Genomic DNA, 24,678 nt, shown 5'->3' with positions numbered 1-24,678 from the left:
AGATTTACATCCCAGAAATCGTATTGTTTTCATTTCGATGCCCCGCCCTCCACCGTTTGACCAATTAGAAAGTCTGTGAGTGTGTCACATCCAGGTTGCCAGTTACACAGCGCCACCTTCGTCGGGCTACTGCCACTGGTAAAGTTACTAAACATGTCAGACCTTAGTAAATCTAACAGGCGTCGTTACGATTTTGAACTTATTCATGACAAAACGAGGATTTGTATCAGGATGCCTTTGAAAGATGGAGACGATTGAAGTATTGAAAACTGTGTACCTCGGTTTAGAGGTCACGGTTCGGTTCATTTTCGGTACAGTAAGAAAACAACAAAATATACATTTTTTTGGTTATTTATTTACCAAATTTGTAAACAATTGCTTTATCCTTTTAACATTGGGAACACTATAATAATTCTGCCCACGTTAATCAACATTAAACTGCCTCAGCTTGTTGCTCAGATTAAATAAAAATCACAAAATTTTTCTTCTTCATGGGGCGGTATAGCTCGGTTGGTAGAGTGGCCGTGCCAGCAACTTGAGGGTTCCAGGTTCGATCTGCCGTTGTGTCCTTGGGCAAGACACTTTACCCTCCTGCTCCCAGTGCCACCCACACTGGTTTAAATGTAACTTAGATATTGGGTTTCACTATGTAAAAGCGCTTTGAATCACTCGAGAAAAAGCGCTATATAAATATAATTCACTTCACTAATTCACTTCTACATATAAAAAGTGCAACATTAAACAGTTTCAAGTCAACTCATCATGCTTAATTTATTACAGCATTTGGGAAGCCTGTAGTTGATTTTTATTATGTAAATGTTGTATTTTTATCAACATGTGATAGCAGGGACCCTGCCATTCAAAACTAGGCTGCTCCATTACTAATGATTAATGTAGCTATAGCTGAAAAAATAGTACATTATCGAAAGGAGAGACTATTCATCCCTGAACACCATGGAGTTCATGTAGGCTTTATGATGCAGTTACATTATTATATCAACTATCAGAGACAGAAACTCTTCATTTAACATAATGTCCTTTTTTGCTGCTTCAACACAGCTCAATCAACACAGAAAAGGGTAAAGTGAAATAACAGACAGACAGGGCTTTGCTGTCCGTAACACACACGCACACACACGCACACCGCAAAATGAGCTAACGTTACGCTAAAAGCGAATTAGCCTTCACGTCAAGCCAGGACTGCGAGCGAGCTGAAGCTGCCATTTATGTTTCTAGAAGGTCAACGGGCTCATAGTGATGTTACTAGTAGTTGACTGGGAGGTGTTTATTATAATTTGGGGAGAGTCCGCTGCCTGATGCTTACCTGCTAAACGCTAAGCACTGACTACATGCACTCTGAATACGCACTGCTGATTGACTGTTACCGCTCTGAATACGCACTGCTGATTGGCTGTTACCGCTCTGTTTGTAACCAATCAGATGGTTGTGTGGGTGGGACAATGCTGGGTGCTGTGTAGAGTACTGACAGACAGGCAGAAGGAAGCGGAGCAGCTTGTTTAGCTACTTTATATGTTCGTGTGGAAACTCGTTCGGTACACCTCCGAACCGAACCCCCCGTACCGAAACAGTTCAATACAAATACACGTACCGTTACACCCCTAATATATATATATATATATATATATATATATATATATATATATATCTCCATCCATCCATCCATCCATCCATTTTCTACCGCTTATTCCCTTTTGGGGTCGCGGGGGGCGCTGGAGCCTATCTCAGCTACAATCGGGCGGAAGGCGGGGTACACCCTGGACAAGTCGCCACCTCATCGCAGGGCCAACACAGATAGACAGACAACACTCACACTCACATTCACACACTAGGGCCAATTTAGTGTTGCCAATCAACCTATCCCCAGGTGCATGTCTTTGGAGGTGGGAGGAAGCCGGAGTACCCGGAGGGAACCCACGCAATCACGGGGAGAACATGCAAACTCCACACAGAAAGATCCCGAGCCCGGGATTGAACCCAAGGCTACTCAGGACCTTCGTATTGTGAGGCAGATGCACTAACCCCTCTTCCACCGTGACGCCCCATATATATATATATATATATATATATATCAAATCAAATCAAATCAACTTTATATATATATCTATATATTAGGGCTGCAGCTAACGATTATTTTTCTATCGATTAATCTATAGATTATTTTTCGATTAATCAGTTAATCTATAGATTATTTTTTTCGATTAATCTATAGATTATTTTTCCTTTTACCGATTTTTTTTTTTAATTTAAAATGAAGAGGAAAAAATAAATGTAGGCCAGTTTTTTCAAAAGGCATGGCTTTTATTTACAAAAAAAAAAGTATGGCCACTCAGTCAACATTGACAACAACATGACAAAATATTCTGTAACAATGTAAACATTTAAAACTTTTAACATTTAACAAAATTAAAAGTAGCTTATTTGCTTTTTAATGTGCAAATATAAAAGTAAACATCCAGTGCAAATCTTAATATTCTGGAATAGTATAAGCATTTCAAAAGTAAAAGTATTGCTTATTTTGCTTTAAAATGTGCAAAAATAAAGATAAACATCCAATACAAAAAAGTGCAAAACGGAAATATTCTGTAACAAGTGTAAACATTTCAACAAAAGTAAAAGTATTGCTTATTTGCTAAAATGTGCAAAAATAAAGCTAAACATCCAATACAAAAAAGTGTACAGTGTAAACATTTCAACAAAAGTAAAAGTATTGCTTATTTTGCTTAATAACACAACAATGATAGTATGATTAAAGTGAAAGTTAATTGTTCGTTTGTACATAGTATATGTAACTGTTAATGTTGTAAAAGGTATTTGCACAACTAATTAACGTTAGCGTTTGTGACACGTCTTGTGCCGTGGGGTTCTTTCAGGACCGACAGACTGAACGCCAGACGGCTTTGCCAGGTTTACAATCTTTTAATTTTACACAAAGTCTTTTCTCTTCCAACTGCGCGGATCGCGCACCTGGGCACGATTGCGGCGTCGCTCCCGGCGTGCCCCGCCTCGCCGCTCGCTCGCCGCCGCCGCCTCTCCACAGCGTTAAAGAGGAGCGCGTCTTTGTAAACACTGAACAGGCACGCCAAACGCGCCTCTCAGAGCGAAACGGTGCTTTAGTTTATGAATTTACAACGCAGATACAAATGACACATTCATGTTTTTGTGTAATAATGACAACGTATACTCACGCGGACGATTGACTTGTTGATGGTGATGGCAAGAACGCTGTCGGGGGTTTTCTTTTCAAATGTTCGTTCATAGCCGTTGTGCTGCTATGATAGGCCATTTCCGCTCGACACAGTGTGCATACAACAACATTATTAGGCCGTTTATTGAAATACTCCCACACTTTTGACGACTTTTGGCGTGCTTTTTTCCCCTCGCTCGCATCGTCTGCTTTGCGCTCCGCCATGACAGTAAAGTAGTGTGACGTAAATATGCGACGCGCCGACGCACAAAAACGGCGTCGACGTATTTACGTAACCGATGACGTCGACTACGTCGACGCGTCGTTTCAGCCTTAATATATATATATATATATATATATATATATATATATATATATACTGTATATTACTTTACATGAGGTGGGCTTTCGGCCCTCGACCAATTTTTCCCAAGTCAAAAGTTCGGACATCCCTGTTGTAGACAAACAGACACTCCCTGGTTACAGAATCCACACGGAAAAAAGAATATCCTGCATTCACCTCACGCTGGCCGGGACTGTGTCCCCATGGAAATGACACATGAGCAGAACTCAGTCTGGACCCTTTCTGTATGGCCACATGTTTGTCTTCGGAGTGCACGTCCCCATGCTTGTTTGTTTCTGCTTGGAATTTACTGTCTGTGTGTGCCATCGTTCCGTTTGTTTGTCTTTGTCTGCACACTGTCACTGATCCCTGACCCCTGTGTTTCTGCTGTGCATGTCTGCTTAAAGAGGAAAATCTGCGGGCAGCGTTATGGTAGAACACTTTCTCTGTGGGCTGCAGACATATCAAGCCTCCGGTTTCCTGTCTGACTGACAACTATTTAACCCTCTGTGGGGACCCCTGCACCTAACTTCTTTGCACTGAGAAGTCAAAAGATGCAGGGCCCAATTTGATCTTGTTTCATTTAAAGAGAAAAAGGTAAACACAAGAGTCTACAACTTGTACATATTTTAATAGAAAACCTGCATACCAGCTTTGTTATAAGCAGCAGTAGTAATATTAGCACAGCGGTACCTCGCCTTACAAGTGTTTTGAAATCCAACCTCTGTCTCACCTAATTGTTGTGCTTTAGTTTGCGAGCAAAAACTTCAGTTATGACTCTCCCCACCACTAGTTGGCGTAGTGATTGTCAGTATGAGCCCTGTAAGATCCGCCAAAAACTTGCACTCTTACTCGATGGTCTTATCTTATAGCTCGTGATTGACGTATTTGTTTTCATACCATTGCAAAGGAGAGTGTGAAGAAAAGTGCTGCGAAGAAGTGAATGATATTCGTTGAATTAAAGAAAGAAACCATCAAAAACATGAGTGACCGCATAGCCAACTTGCTAAAGCAGTTTGACCGTAAGACTGCAAGTCTGCCAAGGATGTTAAAATGATTAACTAAACGGCAGATATTTATCCACGAATACTGTCTTTTGTGGTGTATTATTTTACCCATACCTGAACCAAATCAACTGAATAGGAGAAAACATATACATTTCGTTTAAAAAGCAGTTTTTGACAAGCAAGCAACTGAATTGTAATTTAAATAATGCAACAATATGAATAAAATGTTATGTAATAAATATCACATCCATCCATACATCTTCTTCCGCTTATCCAAAGTCCGGTCGCGGGGGCAGCAGTCTAAGCAGAGAAGCCCAGACTCCCATCACACCAGTTACTTCGTCCAGCTCTTCCCGGGGGATATCGAGGCATTCCCAGGCCAGCTGGGAGACACAGTCTCCCCATTGTGTCCTGGGTCTTCCCCGTGGTCTCCTACCGGTCGGATGTGCCCTAAACACCTCCCCAGGGAGGCGTTCAGGGGGCATCCTGATCAAATGCCTGAACCACCTCAACTGGCTCCTGTCAATGTGGAGGAGCAGCGGCTTTACTCTGAGCTCCTCCATAAAGACAGAGCTTCTCACCCTATCTCTAAGGGAGAGCCGTGCCACTTGACGGAGGAAACTAATTTCTGCCGCCTGTACCCATGATCTTGTCCTTTCGGTCATAACCCAAAGCTTATGACCATAGGTGAGGATGGGGACGTAGATCAACCGGTAAATTGAGAGCTTTGCCTTCCGGCTTAGCTCCTTCTTCACCACAACAGATCAATACAGGGTCCTCATCACTGCAGACGCCGCACCCATCCGCCTGTCGATCTCACAATCCATTCTTCCCTCCCTCGTGAACAAGTCTCAGAGGAACTTGAATTCTTTCACTTGGGGAAAGATTTCCTCCCCAACCCAAAGATGGCACTCCACCCTTTTCCGGGCGAGAACCATGGACTCGGACTTGGAGGTGCTGATTTTAATCCCTGTCGCTTCACACTCGGCTGCGACCCGATCCAGTGAGAGCTGAAGATCCTGGCCAGATGAAGCCAACAGGACCACATCATCTGCAAAAAGCAGAGACCTAATCATGCAGCCACCAAACCGGATTCCCTCAACGCCCTGACTGCACCTTGAAATTCGGTCCATAAAAGTTGTGAACAGAATCGGTGACAAAGGGCAGCCGTGGCGGAGTCCAACCCTCACTGGAAATGGGTCCAACTTACTACCGGCAATACGGACCAAGCTCTGACAACGATCATACACACGGTGCGATATCCCATATTCTCTGAGCACTCTCCACAGGACTTCACGAGAGACACGGTCAAAGGCCTTCTCCAAGTCCACAAAGCACATGTAGACTGGTTGGGCAAACTCCCATGCACCCTCAAGAACCCTGTCGAGAGTATAGAGCTGGTTCACGGATCCACGATCAGGATGAAAACCACACTGCTCCTCCAGAATCCGAGGTTCGACTATCCAGCGTAGCCTCTACTCCAGTACACCTGGATAGACTTTACCGGGAAGGCTGAGGAATGTGATCCCACGAAAGTTGGAACACACCCTACGATTCCCCTTCGTAAATAAAGGAACCACCGTCTGCCAATCCAGTGGCACCGCCCCCGATGTCCACGCAATACTGCAGAGTCCCACAACATATTGTCATAGTTATCACAGCAAAACCATAATAATTACAGAACACAGCAAATGTGCAAAAAACATGCTTGTGAAAGCTATTTACCTAAGACCCTTATTTTGTCGGACAGAATTTAGCGTTCAGTGCTTTTATTGTGAAGTTTGGAAATGCGCTGTTAGTCTAAGGTGTCCTGACTCGGGCTGGGTGTCATCGCCCATTTCCCAAATCCATTTGATTTCGATTCACAAGCTTCGAAATCAATTAAGCACAATTTAATTAAATTCAACTCGATTTGATCTACCGTATTTTCCGCACTATAAGGCGCACCTAAAAACCACAATTTTTCTCAAAAGCTGACAGTGCGCCTAATAACCCGGTGCGCTTTATTACGATTCATTTTCATAAAGTTTCGGTCTCGCAACTTCGGTAAACAGCCGCCATCTTTTTTCCCGGTAGAACAGGAAGCGCTTCTTCTTCTACGCAAGCAACCGCCAAGGAAAGCACCCGCCCCCATAGAACAGGAAGCGCTTCACCCGCCCCCATAGAAAAGGAAGCGCTTCACCCGCCCCCGGAAGAAGAAGAAAAAACGCGCGGATATCACCGTACGTTTCATTTCCTGTTTACATCTGTAAAGACCACAAAATGGCTCCTAATAAGCGATCCGGTTCATAAAAAGACGCAATCTCTCCATCCGCACACGGATTACTACCGTATTTCACAGCAACTGATATTCCTGTGAACCGCACTGTGGAACGGGAGCACGTACGGTGAATATTCGCACCACAGGGAATGAAGTCATCCTTCACTGTGGTTCTAGCTTGCCATGCTAACTTCCACTCATGGTGATATTCAAAAGGAAGACCTTGCCAAAAGAGACCTTTCCAGCCGGCGTCATCATAAAAGCTAACTCGAAGGGATGGATGGATGAAGAAAAGATGAGCGAGTGGTTAAGGGAAGTTTACGCGAAGAGGCCGGGTGGCTTTTTTCACACAGCTCCGAAGGCGAACACACCTTCACTAAGACGGGCAGACAGCCTCGGACGACATACGCCAACATTTGCCAGTGGATCGTAAATGCTTGGGCAGATATTTCGGTCACAACTGTGGTCCGAGCTTTCCGGAAGGCAGGATTCACAGAACAACAGCGACACTGACTCCCGATGACTTCTACGAGACGGAACCGGCCATTTTGGATCCCGTATTCGCCCAACTTTTCAATTCGGACACCGAAGACGAAGAATTCGAAGGATTTACGAATGAAGAATAACTTCAGAAGGTGAGCGCTATGTTTATTTTGTGTGTTGTGACATTAACGTTAAAGCAACATTATGTTGCTATTGTTCTACACCATTTTGAATTTTACTATGTTTGTGATTGCACATTTGCGTACATTTTGGGACAGAGTTGTTAGAACGCTGGTTTTCAATATATTATTAAAGTTTGACTGAACTATCTGACTGTTTTTTTGACATTCACTTTAGCGCAGCGTTTTTTTGACATTCACTTTAGCGCAGCGTAGGCGCGGCTTTTAGTCCGGGGCGGCTTATTGGTGGACAAAATTATGAAATATGTAATTCATAGAAGGTGCGGCTAATAATCCGGTGCGCCTTATAGTGCGGAAAATACGGTACACTTAAATATTAAAAATGTGTTGTTTTTTTTTTTTACAAAATACAAATGTACTTTGTTTTCACCATTTAAAAAAAACTCTGCACAGTTAAAAATTTTTCCAAAATATCAAAAGTGCAATTTTGGATTAAAAGTAATTGTATGGCAACAGTCCTCACTGCAAATTGTAGTAAGATATTGTTTCTGCAAGTGCAAAATAATAATTGTACATATGTAAGCTACTCTATGGGAGTTTTATTTTGTTAGCAAAGTCCGACAGGATGTAACGCACAGCAAATTTATTGTGAAGGCCAGAAGTGTGCCCTTGTTTTTTTTAGCGCAATTAACATATATTCAGGTGAAGCAAGCGCATGAATAGCTTCCATGAATGTGGCCATCTTGATTTCCGGCCTCGTAACTGGAACACTCAAAGCCCGGCTGTGACGTCATTCCCAGCTCCGGCCTCCAACTTCCCAGGTACACGGAACACACTAAGTTTTAGCTTACGCTAAACAACAAGGCAGGGATACAATTATTATTTGTGTAGCTTTTGCACAGCATGTTACTGTTTTTCCAACCAACACTACTGAGTAAATATACAATTACCGTAAATTCAAAACTATAAGCCGCTCCTTTTTTTTCCTATACTTTACACCCTGTGGCTTATAAAACGGAGCGGCTAATTTATAGATTTTTTTTTCGCTGATGGCCATAGTAAAAAAATTATGTTTTTTAAAAAACAAGCACTGAGAGGCTGTTTTGTTGTTTGTGCTATGGCGCCATCTTTTGGACAAATTTCCTCGATGCAGGTGCTGTAGTGTCCTTCCATTTAGTGCTTTCAACCGGAAGTAGACGTGCCATTCTGTCTTCGAGCCGTCCATAGCGTTTCTACTCATATGGATTCTTCATTCATCCCTCCAAGCAACATTTGTAAGTTTTACAATACAACTAAAACAATTCATACTTACTAAACCGTCCCATGTGTGATGTATGTAAGAGTGTTTTCATGCATATTTGTACGTGCTATCATAATGTACTGAAGCTAGCGCCGTTGGCATTAGCTAATATGCTAACATGTTTACGAGTGTCTGTGTTAGTATCATTAACTTACAATGGCATTATTTTTGTATTGTTTTGGTTTCACAATTTCCTCAGTAAATTCACCAAAGTGTCACCGTAGAGTTATTCAGTTTGTTTAGCTGTTTGGAGAGCTAGCTTGCGCAGCTAGTGGCTCCATGACGATGACTTCTGTTTTGTTTGATCAGCCGTTTTACTGCCGCGTTACAGACACCGCTCGGAAACAATTAAGGTACGGTACGTAAATAAACATTTACACAATATTTCTGTGTAAATAACTAGAGGCGGGAATCTTTGGCCACCTCACAATTCGACTATGATTAGGAGCTACGATTCGATTAATTTATGTATACTGATGCAGTTTTACATTTATTTTCGTTTCACTAAATAAGCGTTTATCACTTCCGACTTTTAAAAATAGTGCATTTGTAATAAAATATTCCCATCACATTTATTAAATTCATGGAAATGTGTGCAAAACTGGAACATAAGGGCCCTAAAATAAAGGAGCTGCTCAGCCAAATTTTAGAACTGTCTGCATTACTTTAATTACAATAAATTAAATCGATTATCGACGTTTACTAATCAATTTTATAATCATCCATGTCCGAATTGCGATGCATGTCAAAATTAATTATTTCCCCACCTCTATAAATACCTCAATTCACAACACATATACCTGCTATGGTTGTACGGTATACCGGTATTAGTATAGTACCGCGATACTAATGAATCATTTTCGGTACTATACCGCCTCTGAAAAGTACCGGTCCGCCGCTCCCCGTCGTCGTCACGTTGTGTCATTGCTGGTTTACCAGCAGACGAGCATGTTCGGCAGCGCACAATCACGGAGTACTTACAGTGTGTAGACCGAAAAGGGAGAATGGACGCATTTTGGCTTAAAAACTAACGATTTATCATTAGTAACACTGAAACGCCCACCGGCAGAGGTGCTTTAAGACATGGCTGGCTAGCTAGCGGCTAAAGTCCAGCCCCAGTCGGCAGTGTTTTAGCTACTTCTAAATCACTAATCCTCGTCTCCATGCCGACAAACAGAGTACGTTTCTTACAAGTATCATCCCTGCAGGGCGAGGAATAGCTAAACAAATTTTACTACACACCGTAGCTCACCGGTGTCAGAATGTAAACAAACACCACTGGTGGATCTACACCTAACATCCACTGTAATGATACCAAGTACAGTAGCGTATCTAGTCAATACTACTATGATTACGTCGATATTTTTTGGCATCACAACATCTTCTTTCGTTTTTTTTTTATTTATATTATGTTTATAAACTCAGGAAATATGTCCCTGGACACATGAGGACTTTGAATATGACCAATGTATGATCCTGTAACGACTTGGTATCGGATTGATACCCAAATTTGTGGTATCATACAAAACTAATGTAAAGTATCAAACAACAGAAGAATAAGTGATTATTACATTTGAACATAATTGTAGACAGAACATGTTAAAAAAGAAAGTAAGCAGATATTGACAATAAATGAACAAGTAGATTAATAATTAATTTTCTACCACTTGTCCTTAATCATTTTGACAAAATAATATAATGATAAATGACACAATATGTTACTGCGTATGTCAGCAGACTAATTAAGAGCCTTTGTTTGCTTACTTACTAAAAACAGACAAGTTGTCTTGTTTGTTCAGTATTTTATTTAACGACAAACTTGCAATAAGAAACATATGATTAATGTACCGTAAGATTTTTTTGTTAAAATAAAGCCAATAATGCAATTTGTTATGGTCCCCTTTATTTAGAAAAGTACAGAAAAGTATCGAATTAATTTTGGTACCGGTACCAAAATATTGGTATTGGGACAACACTAATGCCTGCGGTTTATAGTCTAATGTATGGAAAAATATTTTTTAATTCTAAAATTTAGTGGGTGCGACTTATACAGGTAAAAGCCAGTAAATTAGAATATTTTGAAAAACTTGATTTATTTCAGTAATTGCATTCAAAAGGTGTAACTTGTACATTATATTTATTCATTGCACACAGACTGATGCATTCAAATGTTTATTTCATTTAATTTTGATGATTTGAAGTGGCAACAAATGAAAATCCAAAATTCCGTGTGTCACAAAATTAGAATATTACTTAAGGCTAATGCAAAAAAGGGATTTTTAGAAATGTTGGCCAACTGAAAAGTATGAAAATGAAAAATATGAGCATGTACAATACTCAATACTTGGTTGGAGCTCCTTTTGCCTCAATTACTGCGTTAATGCGGCGTGGCATGGAGTCGATGAGTTTCTGGCACTGCTCAGGTGTTATGAGAGCCCAGGTTGCTCTGATAGTGGCCTTCAACTCTTCTGCGTTTTTGGGTCTGGCATTCTGCATCTTCCTTTTCACAATACCCCACAGATTTTCTATGGGGCTAAGGTCAGGGGAGTTGGCGGGCCAATTTAGAACAGAAATACCATGGTCCGTAAACCAGGCACGGGTAGATTGTGCGCTGTGTGTAGGCGCCAAGTCCTGTTGGAACTTGAAATCTCCATCTCCATAGAGCAGGTCAGCAGCAGGAAGCATGAAGTGCTCTAAAACTTGCTGGTAGACGGCTGCGTTGACCCTGGATCTCAGGAAACAGAGTGGACCGACACCAGCAGATGACATGGCACCCCAAACCATCACTGATGGTGGAAACACACCAGACTTCAGGCAACGTGGATCCTGTGCCTCTCCTGTCTTCCTCCAGATTTTCCAAAGGAAATGCAAAATTTGCATGGTTGGGTGATGGTTTGGGGTGCCATGTCATCTGCTGGCTCCATGCCACGCCGCATTAACGCAGTAATTGAGGCAAAAGGAGCTCCAACCAAGTATTGAGTATTGTACACGCTCATATTTTTCATTTTCATACTATTCAGTTGGCCAACATTTCTAAAAATCCCTTTTTTGTATTAGCCTTAAGTAATATTCTAATTTTGTGACACACGGAATTTTGGATTTTCATTTGTTGCCACTTCAAATCATCAAAATTAAATGAAATAAACATTTGAATGCATCAGTCTGTGTGCAATGAATAAATATAATGTACAAGTTACACCTTTTGAATGCAATTACTGAAATAAATCAAGTTTTTCAAAATATTCTAATTTACTGGCTTTTACCTGTATACTGGTGCGTTCTATAGTCCTGAAAATATGGCACTTAGTAGTGTGGAAGACGCAAAAAGATTTGTTTCAATGAAAGCTTTCCTTTACTTTGGTATGACTTCTTTGAGATTAGGAAAAAAAAGAAAAGAAAGGGTTAAAAATCCAACATAAATCCTGTGCAATCATATTGTAACAGCATGATCTAAAAATACTGTATGTCACATTAAAAAACAGCAGGGACCCTGTATAAAAGTTGATACTGTAGTGTGCAAGCAGTTATGAATATTGTTCTTCGAGAATTAGCGCGCACCCAACATTCAGATTACGTGAATAAAGTAAAGACTCCATAAAAGGAGGTGGAAAGTGTACTTACATATGTCCATGCCCTGAGGCTGCGAGGAGGTGCAGTTGCAGGAGCAGGTGACATCGGACTTGTCGGACCCGGCAAGGGCCGTTACATTTTGCATGGGGCTCGGTAGACCGGGACACCGCTCCGTGGGGAGAGGAGCCGCCGCCGCCGCTGCTGCCGCCACCGTCGGCCTCTCCGACGGCTCAACAAGCAAAAACTTCCCGGCAGCGGCAGCAGAGTCCGACACTTTGGTTCGTATTGTCCGCGGTGGTCTCTCACGCCATGTTTCGCTCCGAGGTGGTTTGGGAAAGTGATTTAGTGGCTGCTTCGGTGCGGTTCTTCCGTCTTCCTCCTGCCTGTGCAGCTGTCCTCGCACAAGAACCGGTGGTCTCAAACCCCACCCCTAACGTCACTGACAGCCACGCCGACCAATCAAACGACTCGGGGGGAGGAGCCTTTACTGAGCATGATGTCATTCATTTCTTACGGCAAAGTGCGCAAGGCCAAGTTAATATTACTTGGACTTAGATTAACATTATTGTAAGGTTGATTGGCAACACTAAATTGGCCCTAGTGTGTGAATGTGAGTGTGAATGTTGTCTGTCTATCTGTGTTGGCCCTGCGATGAGATGGCGACTTGTCCAGGGTGTACCCCACCTTCCGCCCGAATGCAGCTGAGATAGGCTCCAGCACCTCCTGCGACCCCGAAAGGGACAAGCGGTAGAAAATGGATGGATGGCCCTAACCAATCTGGCGCCCTAGGCAAGATTTTAGGTGGCGCCCCCCCACATCGGCAGTGAAGTGTATATACTCACAAGAACCCGAATAGCTTTGTCTGTGACCTTTTTTTTTTTTTTACTTACAACTATACCTAATATATAAAGGGGTGGAAAAGTGACTATTACCTGCAGGGCAAACATTAGCTAACCAGAAGGCAATAACAATGTAAACAAAAAACACCTGCTTAAAAGATCTAATACAAATGTCCCTGAGGAATGTAAGGTGGGAGTACTGTAATTACCTAACGTTACATTATTATTTTCCATAACAATTTAGCCCCCTCCACAATATTAACCCGACGTTAAAACAGAACTAGCTATTTATTGATTAGCAATTGCCGAATCATGTAACATTAGCTTAATGCTAAAAAGCCAGGTTACTATCACATTCTGTAACAGACCAATAATTTCATGTAGGCTAACGTTACTTACCTGCTACCTCTGTCTTTTCTCGTTTCTCCTCCTCTTCTTTTCTCTTTTTTCTTCCCTGGGCACCTGACAGTTTTGGCCGTTTTGACATCTTGTGTTGATTTTTTGATGTGGTGACGTCCAAAAAGAGTCATGGTACGGGAAGGGAGGGGGCGCACCGTGCGGGGGGGGCGTAATGTTGTAACAAATAATATTTCTATTAAATAGGCTTTACTTTGCATTTTAATTAACGTGGGATTATTTTTTGTATTTAGAAATAGTACCAACTTTTATTTATTTATTTATTTTTTTTCTCCAACATTTGTGGCACTGGCGTGGCGCCCCCTAATGGACGGCGCCCTTAGCATTTGCCTATACGGCCTATGCCACGGGCCGGCCCTGATGGATGGTATAGGGTTCGATAGTATGTCCACGCCCCCCCCCCCCCCTAAAAAAATAATAATGTAATAATAGCTTAATAGTAAAAATAATATTGTATTGTATGTTGTATTTTTTAATTTGGATCGATTTCTGTGTGTTTAAATAAAAATGAAAAACGAAATATATGAATAATACTTAAGTGTCCCATGTATTACTGCACTTTTTAATGTGATGAAACATATGATAAAATAAATGTAAAAATAAATTATAAATAATACATAAATAAAAAGGCAGCACGGTGGAACAGGGGTTAGTGTGTGTGCCTCACAATACGAAGGTCTTGGGTGGTGACTTGTCCAGGGTGTACACCACCTTCCGCCCGAATGCAGCTGAGATAGGCTCCAGCACCTCCTGCGACCCCGAAAGGGACAAGCGGTAGAAAATGGATCGATGGACATAAATAAAAACATATGATTGAGAGAATAACAGTAGTAATGTAAATAATTCAGATAGAAAAAAAACACAATAACACAACAGTTTAACATGATCAGTAAAAAGCCTGATTATAAAGGTGTGTCTTAAGTCGGTTTTATTATTATTTAAATGGTCTCTGCAGCCCTGACCCAGCAGGCATTGATACAACATTGATTATACGTACGTACTGACTTTGAAACAACGTTGCCAAATAGTTGTATTTGTAAATTGAGACAACGTTGATGTCTAACGTTGGATCCACGTTGTTGGGAAATGACCAAATTTCAAAGTTCAAATCAACGTCGCAACTTGACATTGAGTAAAGGTCGTCAAAATTCATGTTGTTTCAACGTTGTATTTGTGTTGTAGAATATTGGTTGGTAAATGACCAAAAATTCAATGGTCAAATCAACGTCAGAACCCAACATCGATTAAACATCGTATAAAAGCATGTTGTTTCTAAGTTATGTTTGAGTTACTCAACATCAGGACTGTTCTGGTATTTGGTAAAAAATAAAATGTCAGTGCCAGAGGACCTCAGGATCCACGAGGGCTGATACGGTAAAAGCAGGTCAGATAAATAAGACCATCCATCCATCCATCCATCCATCTTCTTCCGCTTATCCGAGGTCGGGTCGCGGGGGCAGCAGCTTAAGAAGGGAAGCCCAGACTTCCCTTTCCCCAGCCACTTCGTCCAGCTCCTCCCGGGGGATCCCGAGGCGTTCCCAGGCTAGCCGGGAGAGATAGTCTTCCCAGCGTGTCCTGGGTCTTCCCCGTGGCCTCCTACCGGTCGGACGTGCCCGAAACACCTTCCTAGGGAGGCGTTCGGGTGGCATCCTGACCAGATGCCCGAACCACCTCATCTGGCTCCTCTCGATGTGGAGGAGCAGCGGCTTTACTTTGAGCTCCCCCCGAATGACAGAGCTTCTCACCCTATCTCTAAGGGAGAGCCCCGCCACTCGGCGGAGGAAACTCATTTCGGCCGCTTGTACCCGTGATCTTGTCCTTTCGGTCATGACCCAAAGCTCATGACCATAGGTGAGGATGGGAACGTAGATCGACCGGTAAATCGAGAGCTTTGCCTTCCGGCTCAGCTCCTTCTTCACCACAACGGATCGATACAGCGTCCGCATTACTGAAGACGCCGCACCGATCCGCCTGTCGATCTCACGATCCACTCTTCCCCCACTCGTGAACAAGACTCCGAGGTACTTGAACTCCTCCACTTGGGGCAAGATCTCCTCCCCAACCCGGAGATGGCACTCCACCCTTTTCCGGGAGAGAACCATGGACTCGGACTTGGAGGTGCTGATTCCCATCCCAGTCGCTTCACACTCGGCTGCGAACCGATCCAGTGAGAGCTGAAGATCTTGGCCGGAGGAAGCCATCAGGACCACATCATCTGCAAATAGCAGAGACCTAATCCTGCAGCCACCAAACCAGATCCCCTCAACGCCCTGACTGCGCCTAGAAATTCTGTCCATAAAGGTTATGAACAGAATCGGTAACAAAGGGCAGCCTTGGCGGAGTCCAACCCTCACTGGAAACGTGTCCGACTTACTGCCGGCAATGCGGACCAAGCTCTGACACTGATTATACAGGGAGCGAACTGCCACAATAAGACAGTCCGTTACCCCATACTCTCTGAGCACTCCCCACAGGACTTCCCGGGGTACACGGTCGAATGCCTTCTCCAAGTCCACAAAGCACATGTAGACTGGTTGGGCAAACTCCCATGCACCCTCAAGGACCCTGCCGAGAGTATAGAGCTGGTCCACAGTTCCACGACCAGGACGAAAACCACACTGTTCCTCCTGAATCCGAGGTTCGACTATCCGGCGTAGCCTCCTCTCCAGTACACCTGAATAGACCTTACCGGGAAGGCTGAGGAGTGTGATCCCACGATAGTTGGAACACACCCTCCGGTTCCCCTTCTTAAAGAGAGGAACCACCACCCCGGTCTGCCAATCCAGAGGTACCGCCCCCGATGTCCACGCGATGTTGCAAAGTCTTGTCAACCAAGACAGCCCCACAACATCCAGATAAATAAGACCTTTAAGACATTTAAAATCTAATTATACAACTTAAGAATCGACCCTGCAACTTTAAAACTGGTGTAATGTGCTCCCGCCCTCTGGTCCTGGTCAGCACGTGTTTGTGTTATTTGCATCAACATTTCTACTTTTTTTCCCCCAACAATCTGTTTTCTATACTGTTGTCCTCATGAGGCTCCTGAGTGAGCTGGAGCCAATCCCAGCTGACTAGGGGTGAGAGGCAGGGTAACCCCTGGACTTCATCAGCCAATCGCAGAGCACATACAGCACATTCACATACATACTTACAGTATGGACAATTCAGAATGGCTAATTTGCATGCCATGGTTTTATGACACTCTTACAAGTTTAATTGGTTCTGTGATGGAGTTTGTCACCAAAAGTAGTCGTGACTACTTCTGCGGTATCTCTTTCCAGCAGCTTCTCCATATTTTCATGGATAAATGTTCCGTTTGCATTTAAAAGAATGATGTTAACACCCTTGGCTGGTACTCTTGTATTCTTTATATACTCCTGCTTTACTATGGTGCAGATTTTTTGTCTAGCTAATAGTTCATGCTACCGAGCGAGACGACGGTGTTCACTGTGGCAGAAGAGAAAAGGGAGGTAAGGTCTGGAGCCTGTTAAAGGGGAACATTATCACAATTTCAGAAGGGTTAAAACCATTAAAAATCAGTTCCCAGTGGCTTATTTTATTTTTCGAAGTTTTTTTCAAAATTTTACCCATCACGCAATATCCCTAAAAAAAGCTTCAAAGTGCCTGATTTTAACCATCGTTATATACACCCGTCCATTTTCCTGTGACGTCACACAGTGATGCCAACACAAACAAACATGGCGCATAGAACAGCAAGCTATAGCGACATTAGCTCGGATTCAGACTCGGATTTCAGCGGCTTAAGCGATTCAACAGATTACGCATGTATTGAAACGGATGGTTGTAGTGTGGAGGCAGGTAGCGAAAACGAAATTGAAGAAGAAACTGAAGCTATTGAGCCATATCGGTTTGAACCGTATGCAAGCGAAACCGAGGAAAACGACACGACAGCCAGCGACACGGGAGAAAGCGAGGACGAATTCGGCGATCGCCTTCTAACCAACGATTGGTATGTGTTTGTTTGGCATTAAAGGAAACTAACAACTATGAACTAGGTTTACAGCATATGAAATACATTTGGCAACAACATGCACTTTGAGAGTGCAGACAGCCCAATTTACATCAATTAATATATTCTGTAGACATACCCTCATCCGCTCTCTTTTCCTGAAAGCTGATCTGTCCAGTTTTGGAGTTGATGTCAGCAGGCCAGGGAAGCTAGGGTCGATATTCTTCTCTTGATCATCTTCGGTGGCATAAGGGACGGTGTGAGCCAAGACATCCAGGGGGTTTAGCTCGCTCGTCTGCGGGAACAAACTGCCGCCATTGCTTGCCGTGCTACCGAGGTCCTTTGTCCCTGAATTGCTCACACACTCCGGCAGATTCAATGGGGGTCTGGCGGCAGATTTCTTTGACTTTATCGTTGGAAATGCATCTGCTTTGAGTGTCGCAGGATATCCACACATTCTTGCCATCTCTGTCGTAGCATAGCTTTCGTCGGTAAAGTGTGCGGAACAAACCGTCCAATTTCTTGCCACTTTCGCATCTTTGGGCCACTGGTGCAACTTGAATCCGTCCCTGTTCGTGTTGTTACACCTTCCGACAACACACCGACGAGGCATGATGTCTCCAAGGTACGGAAAACAGTCGAAAAAATGGAAAATAACAGCTGATTTGACTCGGTGTTTGACAAAATGGCGGATTGCTTCCCGATGTGACGTCACGTTGTAACGACATCGCTCCGAGAGCGAATAATAGAAAGGCGTTTAATTCGCCAAAATTCACCCATTTAGAGTTCGGAAATCGGTTAAAAAAATATATGGTCTTTTTTCTGCAACATCAAGGTATACATTGACGCTTACATAGGTCTGGTGATAATGTTCCCCTTTAAGCTAGTTAAGCCCGGATTTCCACTGAATGGGTAACGGCTGCGGACCGGTGCCGCCATGCCGGTGTCGTACCGCATCTCTTTGCTAAATATACGCAGAGCTTCTATGCTTGTCAACACGGCAGATCCATTTACCTAAAGTGTGCTTGCAATGAACAGGAAGTCGTGCACAACACAAAATAAAAACATCCGGTTTATTTTCAAAACAAAATACCCTGTGTTCAAGGTATATCATATTATACACTTTGAAACGTCCTAATGGGCAGGGAACTAGTCAAAAGTCTTCAGACGTAATTTCACCTTGTTGACACAAATGTATGAGGCCATGCTGATTCTGGAGGTCCAAAATCAAAGAATTATATTACAGGCATATTCTCAACAGCTACATGGGGGAGTGGTTCGCGAAGGTTGAATGAGAGGGGGATGAGAGGGTTGGCCTGCTGTTTTTTATGGGAGAGGGAGGGAAGAGTGCTTCAAGTTTCTTTCCCTTGTTATGGCGGGCTTCAACCAATAGAGGAGGCTAACAGTGACTTGACCCCTGCGCCGGTCTTGTGCTTGACGTTAACAGAGAGGCCAGGGGCCTCATGTCACTAGACTTTAAAACTAGACATACAGTCAAATCCAGAAAAGTACGTATGTGTGTGCTAGAGATGCGCGGTTTGCGGGCACAACCGCGGAGTCCGCGGATTATCCGCGGATCGGGCGGATGAAATTAAAAAAAAATTAGATTTTATCCGCGGGTCGGGTCGGGTCGGGCGGTTGAAATAAAAAAAATTAGATTTTAAATAGGTTCAGGCGGGTGGCAGTTAAACCAATTCGGAAATATATATACATAGTTAAATGTTGTTACCCACATACGAAAAACGAGCAGGCACCTGCTGCATATGCCACAACAGAAGAAAAAAAAAAAAAGAGATGGACACTTTTACGGAGCGGAGAAGGGACGTCTCGCCGGGGTCCGGGACCGAGGCCCCTTCCCCCGAGAGGGCCCCACCGGGAGCCGTAGCTGAGGCGATCCGCGAGAAGGGCCCGACGCACGTCCAGGGTCACCACCGCGCCCACCGCACCGACACCCCGCCTCGTCCGCCTTCCCGCGGCCGGCGTCACGCGCAGCAGGTAAGCAGCTTACCTGCCCGCCACCCCCGTGGCCGGGGGCTCGTAACAGGGGTCACTCCGCGCGCTCCGCCTGCGCAGCTTACCTGCCCACCACCCCTGTTGCCGGGGGCGCGTAACAGGGGTCACTCCGCGCGCAGTGCGCTCACGAAAGGGGTGGGGCTCACCCTGGTTGATATAGACAGCAGGACGGTGGCCATGGAAGTTGGAACCCGCTAAGGAGTGTGTAACAACCCACCTGCCGAATCAACTAGCCCTGAAAATGGATGGCGCTGGAGCGTCGGGCCCATACCCGGCCGTCGCCGGCAGCGAGACGCGCTTGGAGGTGCGCTCAGCGCGGCTCCCATATGATTGCGCACTGGTGTGCGTCTGGGTCGTGACAGCGTGGCACGCGAATGTCTGTGCTGCATTGGATCAGTCTCCTTTCTTTAACAGGCAAAAGCTTTATAACCTCACTAATGCCTTGCATCGTCTATATTAGATATATAACAACGGGCGGGTGCGGTTCTGATCAAATGTTAGATCGGGTGGATGGCGGATGGTTGACGACTTTCTGATGCGGTTGCGGATGAAATAATTGCCTATCCGCGCATCTCTAGTGTGTGCACAAATCCAAGCACATTTCTGTGTTACACCGCAATCAACGTGGAATTGATCCCAAGAGTTGCCTTGACATGGCACACCCAGGCCACGCCCCCTTTTAAATATGCAAATCATATTTAAAGTAGCCATGTGCTTAAGTGCTGCTCTTTGTGGCCAATCGTGAGTCAGTAGGAGATGCTTCTTTTCACCAGTGGTTTGAAATTGCTGTGTGCTGCGGGAAGATGGATGCACATCGCCAAAACAGAAGAGTTTTTAAAAAGATGGAGTCGTTGCAGCTGGCTTTAAGGTACATACAGCGTAGGGCTGGGCGATATATCGATATAGGGTTGGAATTGGGGGTTAAATCACCAAAATGATTCCCGGGCGCGGCCACCGCTGCTGCCCACTGCTCCCCTCACCTCCCAGGGGGTGATCAAGGGTGATGGGTCAAATGCAGAGAATAATCTCGCCACACCTAGTGTGTGTGTGACAATCATTGGTACTTTAACTTTTAACTTTATATTGCGGGTTTGTCTCTGTGCGATATAGAAAATGACTATATTGTGATATTCGAGTATACGTTCTCACGCAGTTGCTTTTAGCTTTGGGCATTACACTCTCCTTTTCACAGAGAGATAAAGCAAGCGCACCTTCTTACATACGTCACATACATATACGCCCTCACGGAGCAGAGAGGTAGCGGCATGGGTAACGTTAGCTGTGGTGCGAGTGGTAATACGAGAGAAAGAAGGTGCGAATCTGGTAACAAATGAAGGAAAAATTTATTCCCAAGAAAAACAGCACGGGGTCCATCGTCTGGCGGTGGTTTGGCTTCATGCGGGAATATGTCGAACAGACAACCGTAATTTGTCAAGTGTGGGGCAAAAACGTTGCTACAAAAAGTGGCATTACTGCTAGTATGTGGCATCATTTGGAAAGTCACCTGCTAGAGAATGAAGAGTGCATGCTTGAAACTCCGCATGTCAACATCTCCGTTCAGTGCCACACCAACAAAATGCAGAGACAACCATTTCCAGATCAACACCGTATGAAAAAAATAGTCAACAACAGAAGGAGATAACGTCCGCAGGAACCTACCACATAGCGAAGGACATACACTATTTGATTTCCTATTATGCAGCTCATTAGTATTTGACAGTTATTGAAATATCTTGTGTGACATCATGCACAAAAGTGCACTTTATTTGTTTTAAAACATTGTAGTGGCGTTCTGTACAAAAAGTGCACTTTAATTTAGTGTTGTTTTGATATGTCATCTTAGTGACATCATGCACAAAAGTGCACTCATAGCTTGTTTTAAAATGTCTCCCACAATCTTTCACTTTCTGTTTTAAAATGACATGAATGTTTGTGCCACTGCTTAATAGCCGTTTAATAAATACAGTTTTGGTCAATTGACTTAGTTGTGATTTCCCTCTGCATGAAAGTTTCAAATGAGCATATATTAATGCAGTATGAACAAGAATGTTTTAATGTAGACACATAGAATCATCATACTGCTGTGATTATATTCATCAAGTGTTCATTCAAGGCTAAGGCAAAATATCGAGATATATATCGTGTATCGTGACATGGCCTAAAAATATCGACATATTAAAAAAAAGGCCTAATACAGCGTTTAACGGCAGCGGACAAAATTATATAATCACTCAAAAACTTTCCTCTGGCACTGTTCCCCTAGCATTCAAGAAAGCGGTTATTCATCCTCTGCTCAAAAGACCTAACCTTGATCCTGACCTCATGGTAAACTACCGACCGGTGTCCCACCTTCCCTTTATTTCGAAAATCCTCGAAAAAATTGTCGCACAGCAGCTAAATGAACACTTAGTGTCTAACAATCTCTGTGAACCTTTTCAATCCGGTTTCAGGGCAAATCACTCTACGGAGACAGCCTTCGCAAAAATGACTAATGATCTACTGCTAACGATGGATTCTGATGCGTCATCTATGTTGCTGCTTCTTGATCTTAGCGCTGCTTTCGATACCGTCGATCATAATATTTTATTAGAGCGTATCAAAACACGTATTGGTATGTCAGACTTAGCTTTGTCGTGGTTTAACTCTTATCTTACTGACAGGATGCAATGCGTCTCCCATAATAATGTGACCTCGGACTATGTTAAGGTAACGTGCGGAGTTCCTCAGGGTTCGGTTCTTGGCCCTGCACTCTTTAGTATTTACATGCTGCCGCTAGGCGACATCATACGCAAATACGGTGTTAGCTTTCATTGTTATGCTGATGACACCCAACTCTACATGCCCCTAAAGCTGACCAACACGCCGGATTGTAGTCAGCTGGAGGCGTGTCTTAATGAAATCAAACAATGGATGTCCGCTAACTTCTTGCAACTCAACGCCAAGAAAACGGAAATGCTGATTATCGGTCCTGCTAAACACCGACATTTATTTAATAATACCACCTTAACATTTGACAACCAAACAATTACACAAGGCGAATCAGTAAAGAATCTGGGTATTATTTTCGACCCAACTCTCTCCTTTGAGTCACACATTAAGAGTGTTACTAAAACGGCCTTCTTTCATCTCCGTAATATCGCTAAAATTCGTTCCATTTTGTCCACTAGCGACGCTGAGATCATTATTCATGCGTTCGTTACGTCTCGTCTCGACTACTGTAACGTATTATTTTCGGGCCTCCCTATGTCTAGCATTAAAAGATTACAATTGGTACAAAATGCGGCTGCTAGACTTTTGACAAGAACAAGAAAGTTTGATCATATTACGCCTATACTGGCTCACCTGCACTGGCTTCCTGTGCACTTAAGATGTGACTTTAAGGTTTTACTACTTACGTATAAAATACTACACGGTCTAGCTCCGTCCTATCTTGTCGATTGCATTGTACCATATGTCCCGGCAAGAAATCTGCGTTCAAAGAACTCCGGCTTATTAGTGATTCCCAGAGCCCAAAAAAAGTCTGCGGGCTATAGAGCGTTTTCTATTCGGGCTCCAGTACTATGGAATGCCCTCCCGGTAACAATTAGAGATGCTACCTCAGTAGAAACATTTAAGTCCCATCTTAAAACTCATTTGTATACTCTAGCCTTTAAATAGCCCCCCTGTTAGACCAGTTGATCTGCCGTTTCTTTTCTTTTCTCCTCTGCTCCCCTTTTCCTTGAGGGGGGGGGGCACAGGTCCGGTGGCCATGGATGAAGTGCTGGCTGTCCAGAGTCGGGACCCGGGGTGGACCGCTCGCCTGTGCATCGGCTGGGAACATCTCTGCGCTGCTGACCCGTCTCCGCTCGGGATGGTGTCCTGCTGGCCCCACTATGGACTGGACTCTTACTATTATGTTGGATCCACTATGGACTGGACTCTCACAATATTATGTCAGACCCACTCGACATCCATTGCTTTCGGTCTCCCCTAGAGGGGGGGGGGGTTACCCACATATGCGGTCCTCTCCAAGGTTTCTCATAGTCATTCACATCGACGTCCCACTGGGGTGAGTTTTTCCTTGCCCTTATGTGGGCTTTGTACCGAGGATGTCGTTGTGGCTTGTGCAGCCCTTTGAGACACTTGTGATTTAGGGCTATATAAATAAAGATTGATTGATTGATTGATGCAGTCTGTTAAATGTAAACATGCCAACATATCACAAAGGATACAAAAGACTTTGCAACAAAAACCTAGAATTTATCGATAAAACCGATTTATCGCTCAAGCCTAGCTTTAAACAATTTGTACATAAGATGTGCAAAATCTCAAAAATTCAACTCTCGATACTTTGTAACATTGATGAAGAGATCCACTTGGTATGCGCATAAGACGCATTTGCACGCGTGCACACGCACACAATACACATTTACACACACAATCAACCACCCATCCCTTACAGTAGGACAAATATGTGTATGAATGGATGGTGTTTTCAATGAAAATGCAAGACCACCCAGGACTACTAGTCTCTCCCTGCTGACCTCAATGACTGATGGATGAAGGCTATTCACGTCAAGTCCTTAACACCTTCACTTCACTCTCTACACTCGCCTACACACTCAATAGTCAATAGAAAGACTTCACAATCCCCTAAGACAAATGGACAGACTTCAAACGTACACAACCTCCGACAGACGAAAGAGGAAAAAGACAGGCGGTGGTCTACAAGAAAGATAGATTCCCCCTTCCTTCAACCCTCTTGTCTCTTTCTAAACAAATGTGTAATCCTCATCAGGAGAGAAATACTCGCTATTGTCGTGTGAGCTCTATTTACTACGTGGGGGTTCATTTTGTGTGTGGGATGGAGGTAGTGCTGTCACTTTTAACGGGCCAGCTGCATCATTACCTCGTGCACACACACTGGGCCCGATAGACTGAGCGTATAGACAAGTCTATCAAACCAAGTCTGGAGAAAGGAAAGGGGGCACTTGTCATTACCCAGCATGCACTTTGCAGTGGACAAGACAAAAGGAAACATGGCAGGGAAGCAAGGGGAAGGACACACTCTTGCACCCAAGAATAGTGTGACACAAAAACACAACAACCCCCATCTTTAACATCGAACTCCAACAAGACCAGGTGTATG

At 43.7% G+C, this 24,678-nt stretch overlaps 1 protein-coding gene across 2 annotated transcripts in view; it reads right to left on the bottom strand.

Annotated features, from left to right (window-relative positions):
* Positions 1–12,700, bottom strand: part of LOC133621182 (low-density lipoprotein receptor class A domain-containing protein 4-like) — a 39,918-nt gene extending 27,218 nt beyond the window's left edge. For both annotated transcript variants that reach the window (XM_061983134.1, XM_072915539.1), the window contains exon 1: positions 12,360–12,700. In XM_061983134.1, the coding sequence (XP_061839118.1) occupies positions 12,360–12,453 (94 nt within the window). In that variant the 5' untranslated portion in view covers positions 12,454–12,700. The remainder of the gene's footprint in view (positions 1–12,359) is intronic.
* Between the last annotated feature and the right edge of the window lie 11,978 nt (positions 12,701–24,678).

The sequence above is a fragment of the Nerophis lumbriciformis genome, linkage group LG21, assembly GCF_033978685.3.
Source record: "Nerophis lumbriciformis linkage group LG21, RoL_Nlum_v2.1, whole genome shotgun sequence".
Classification (NCBI taxonomy): Eukaryota; Metazoa; Chordata; class Actinopteri; order Syngnathiformes; family Syngnathidae; genus Nerophis; species Nerophis lumbriciformis.
Note: the sequence above shows the minus strand (reverse complement) of the source record. Positions and strands in the feature narration are given on the sequence as shown.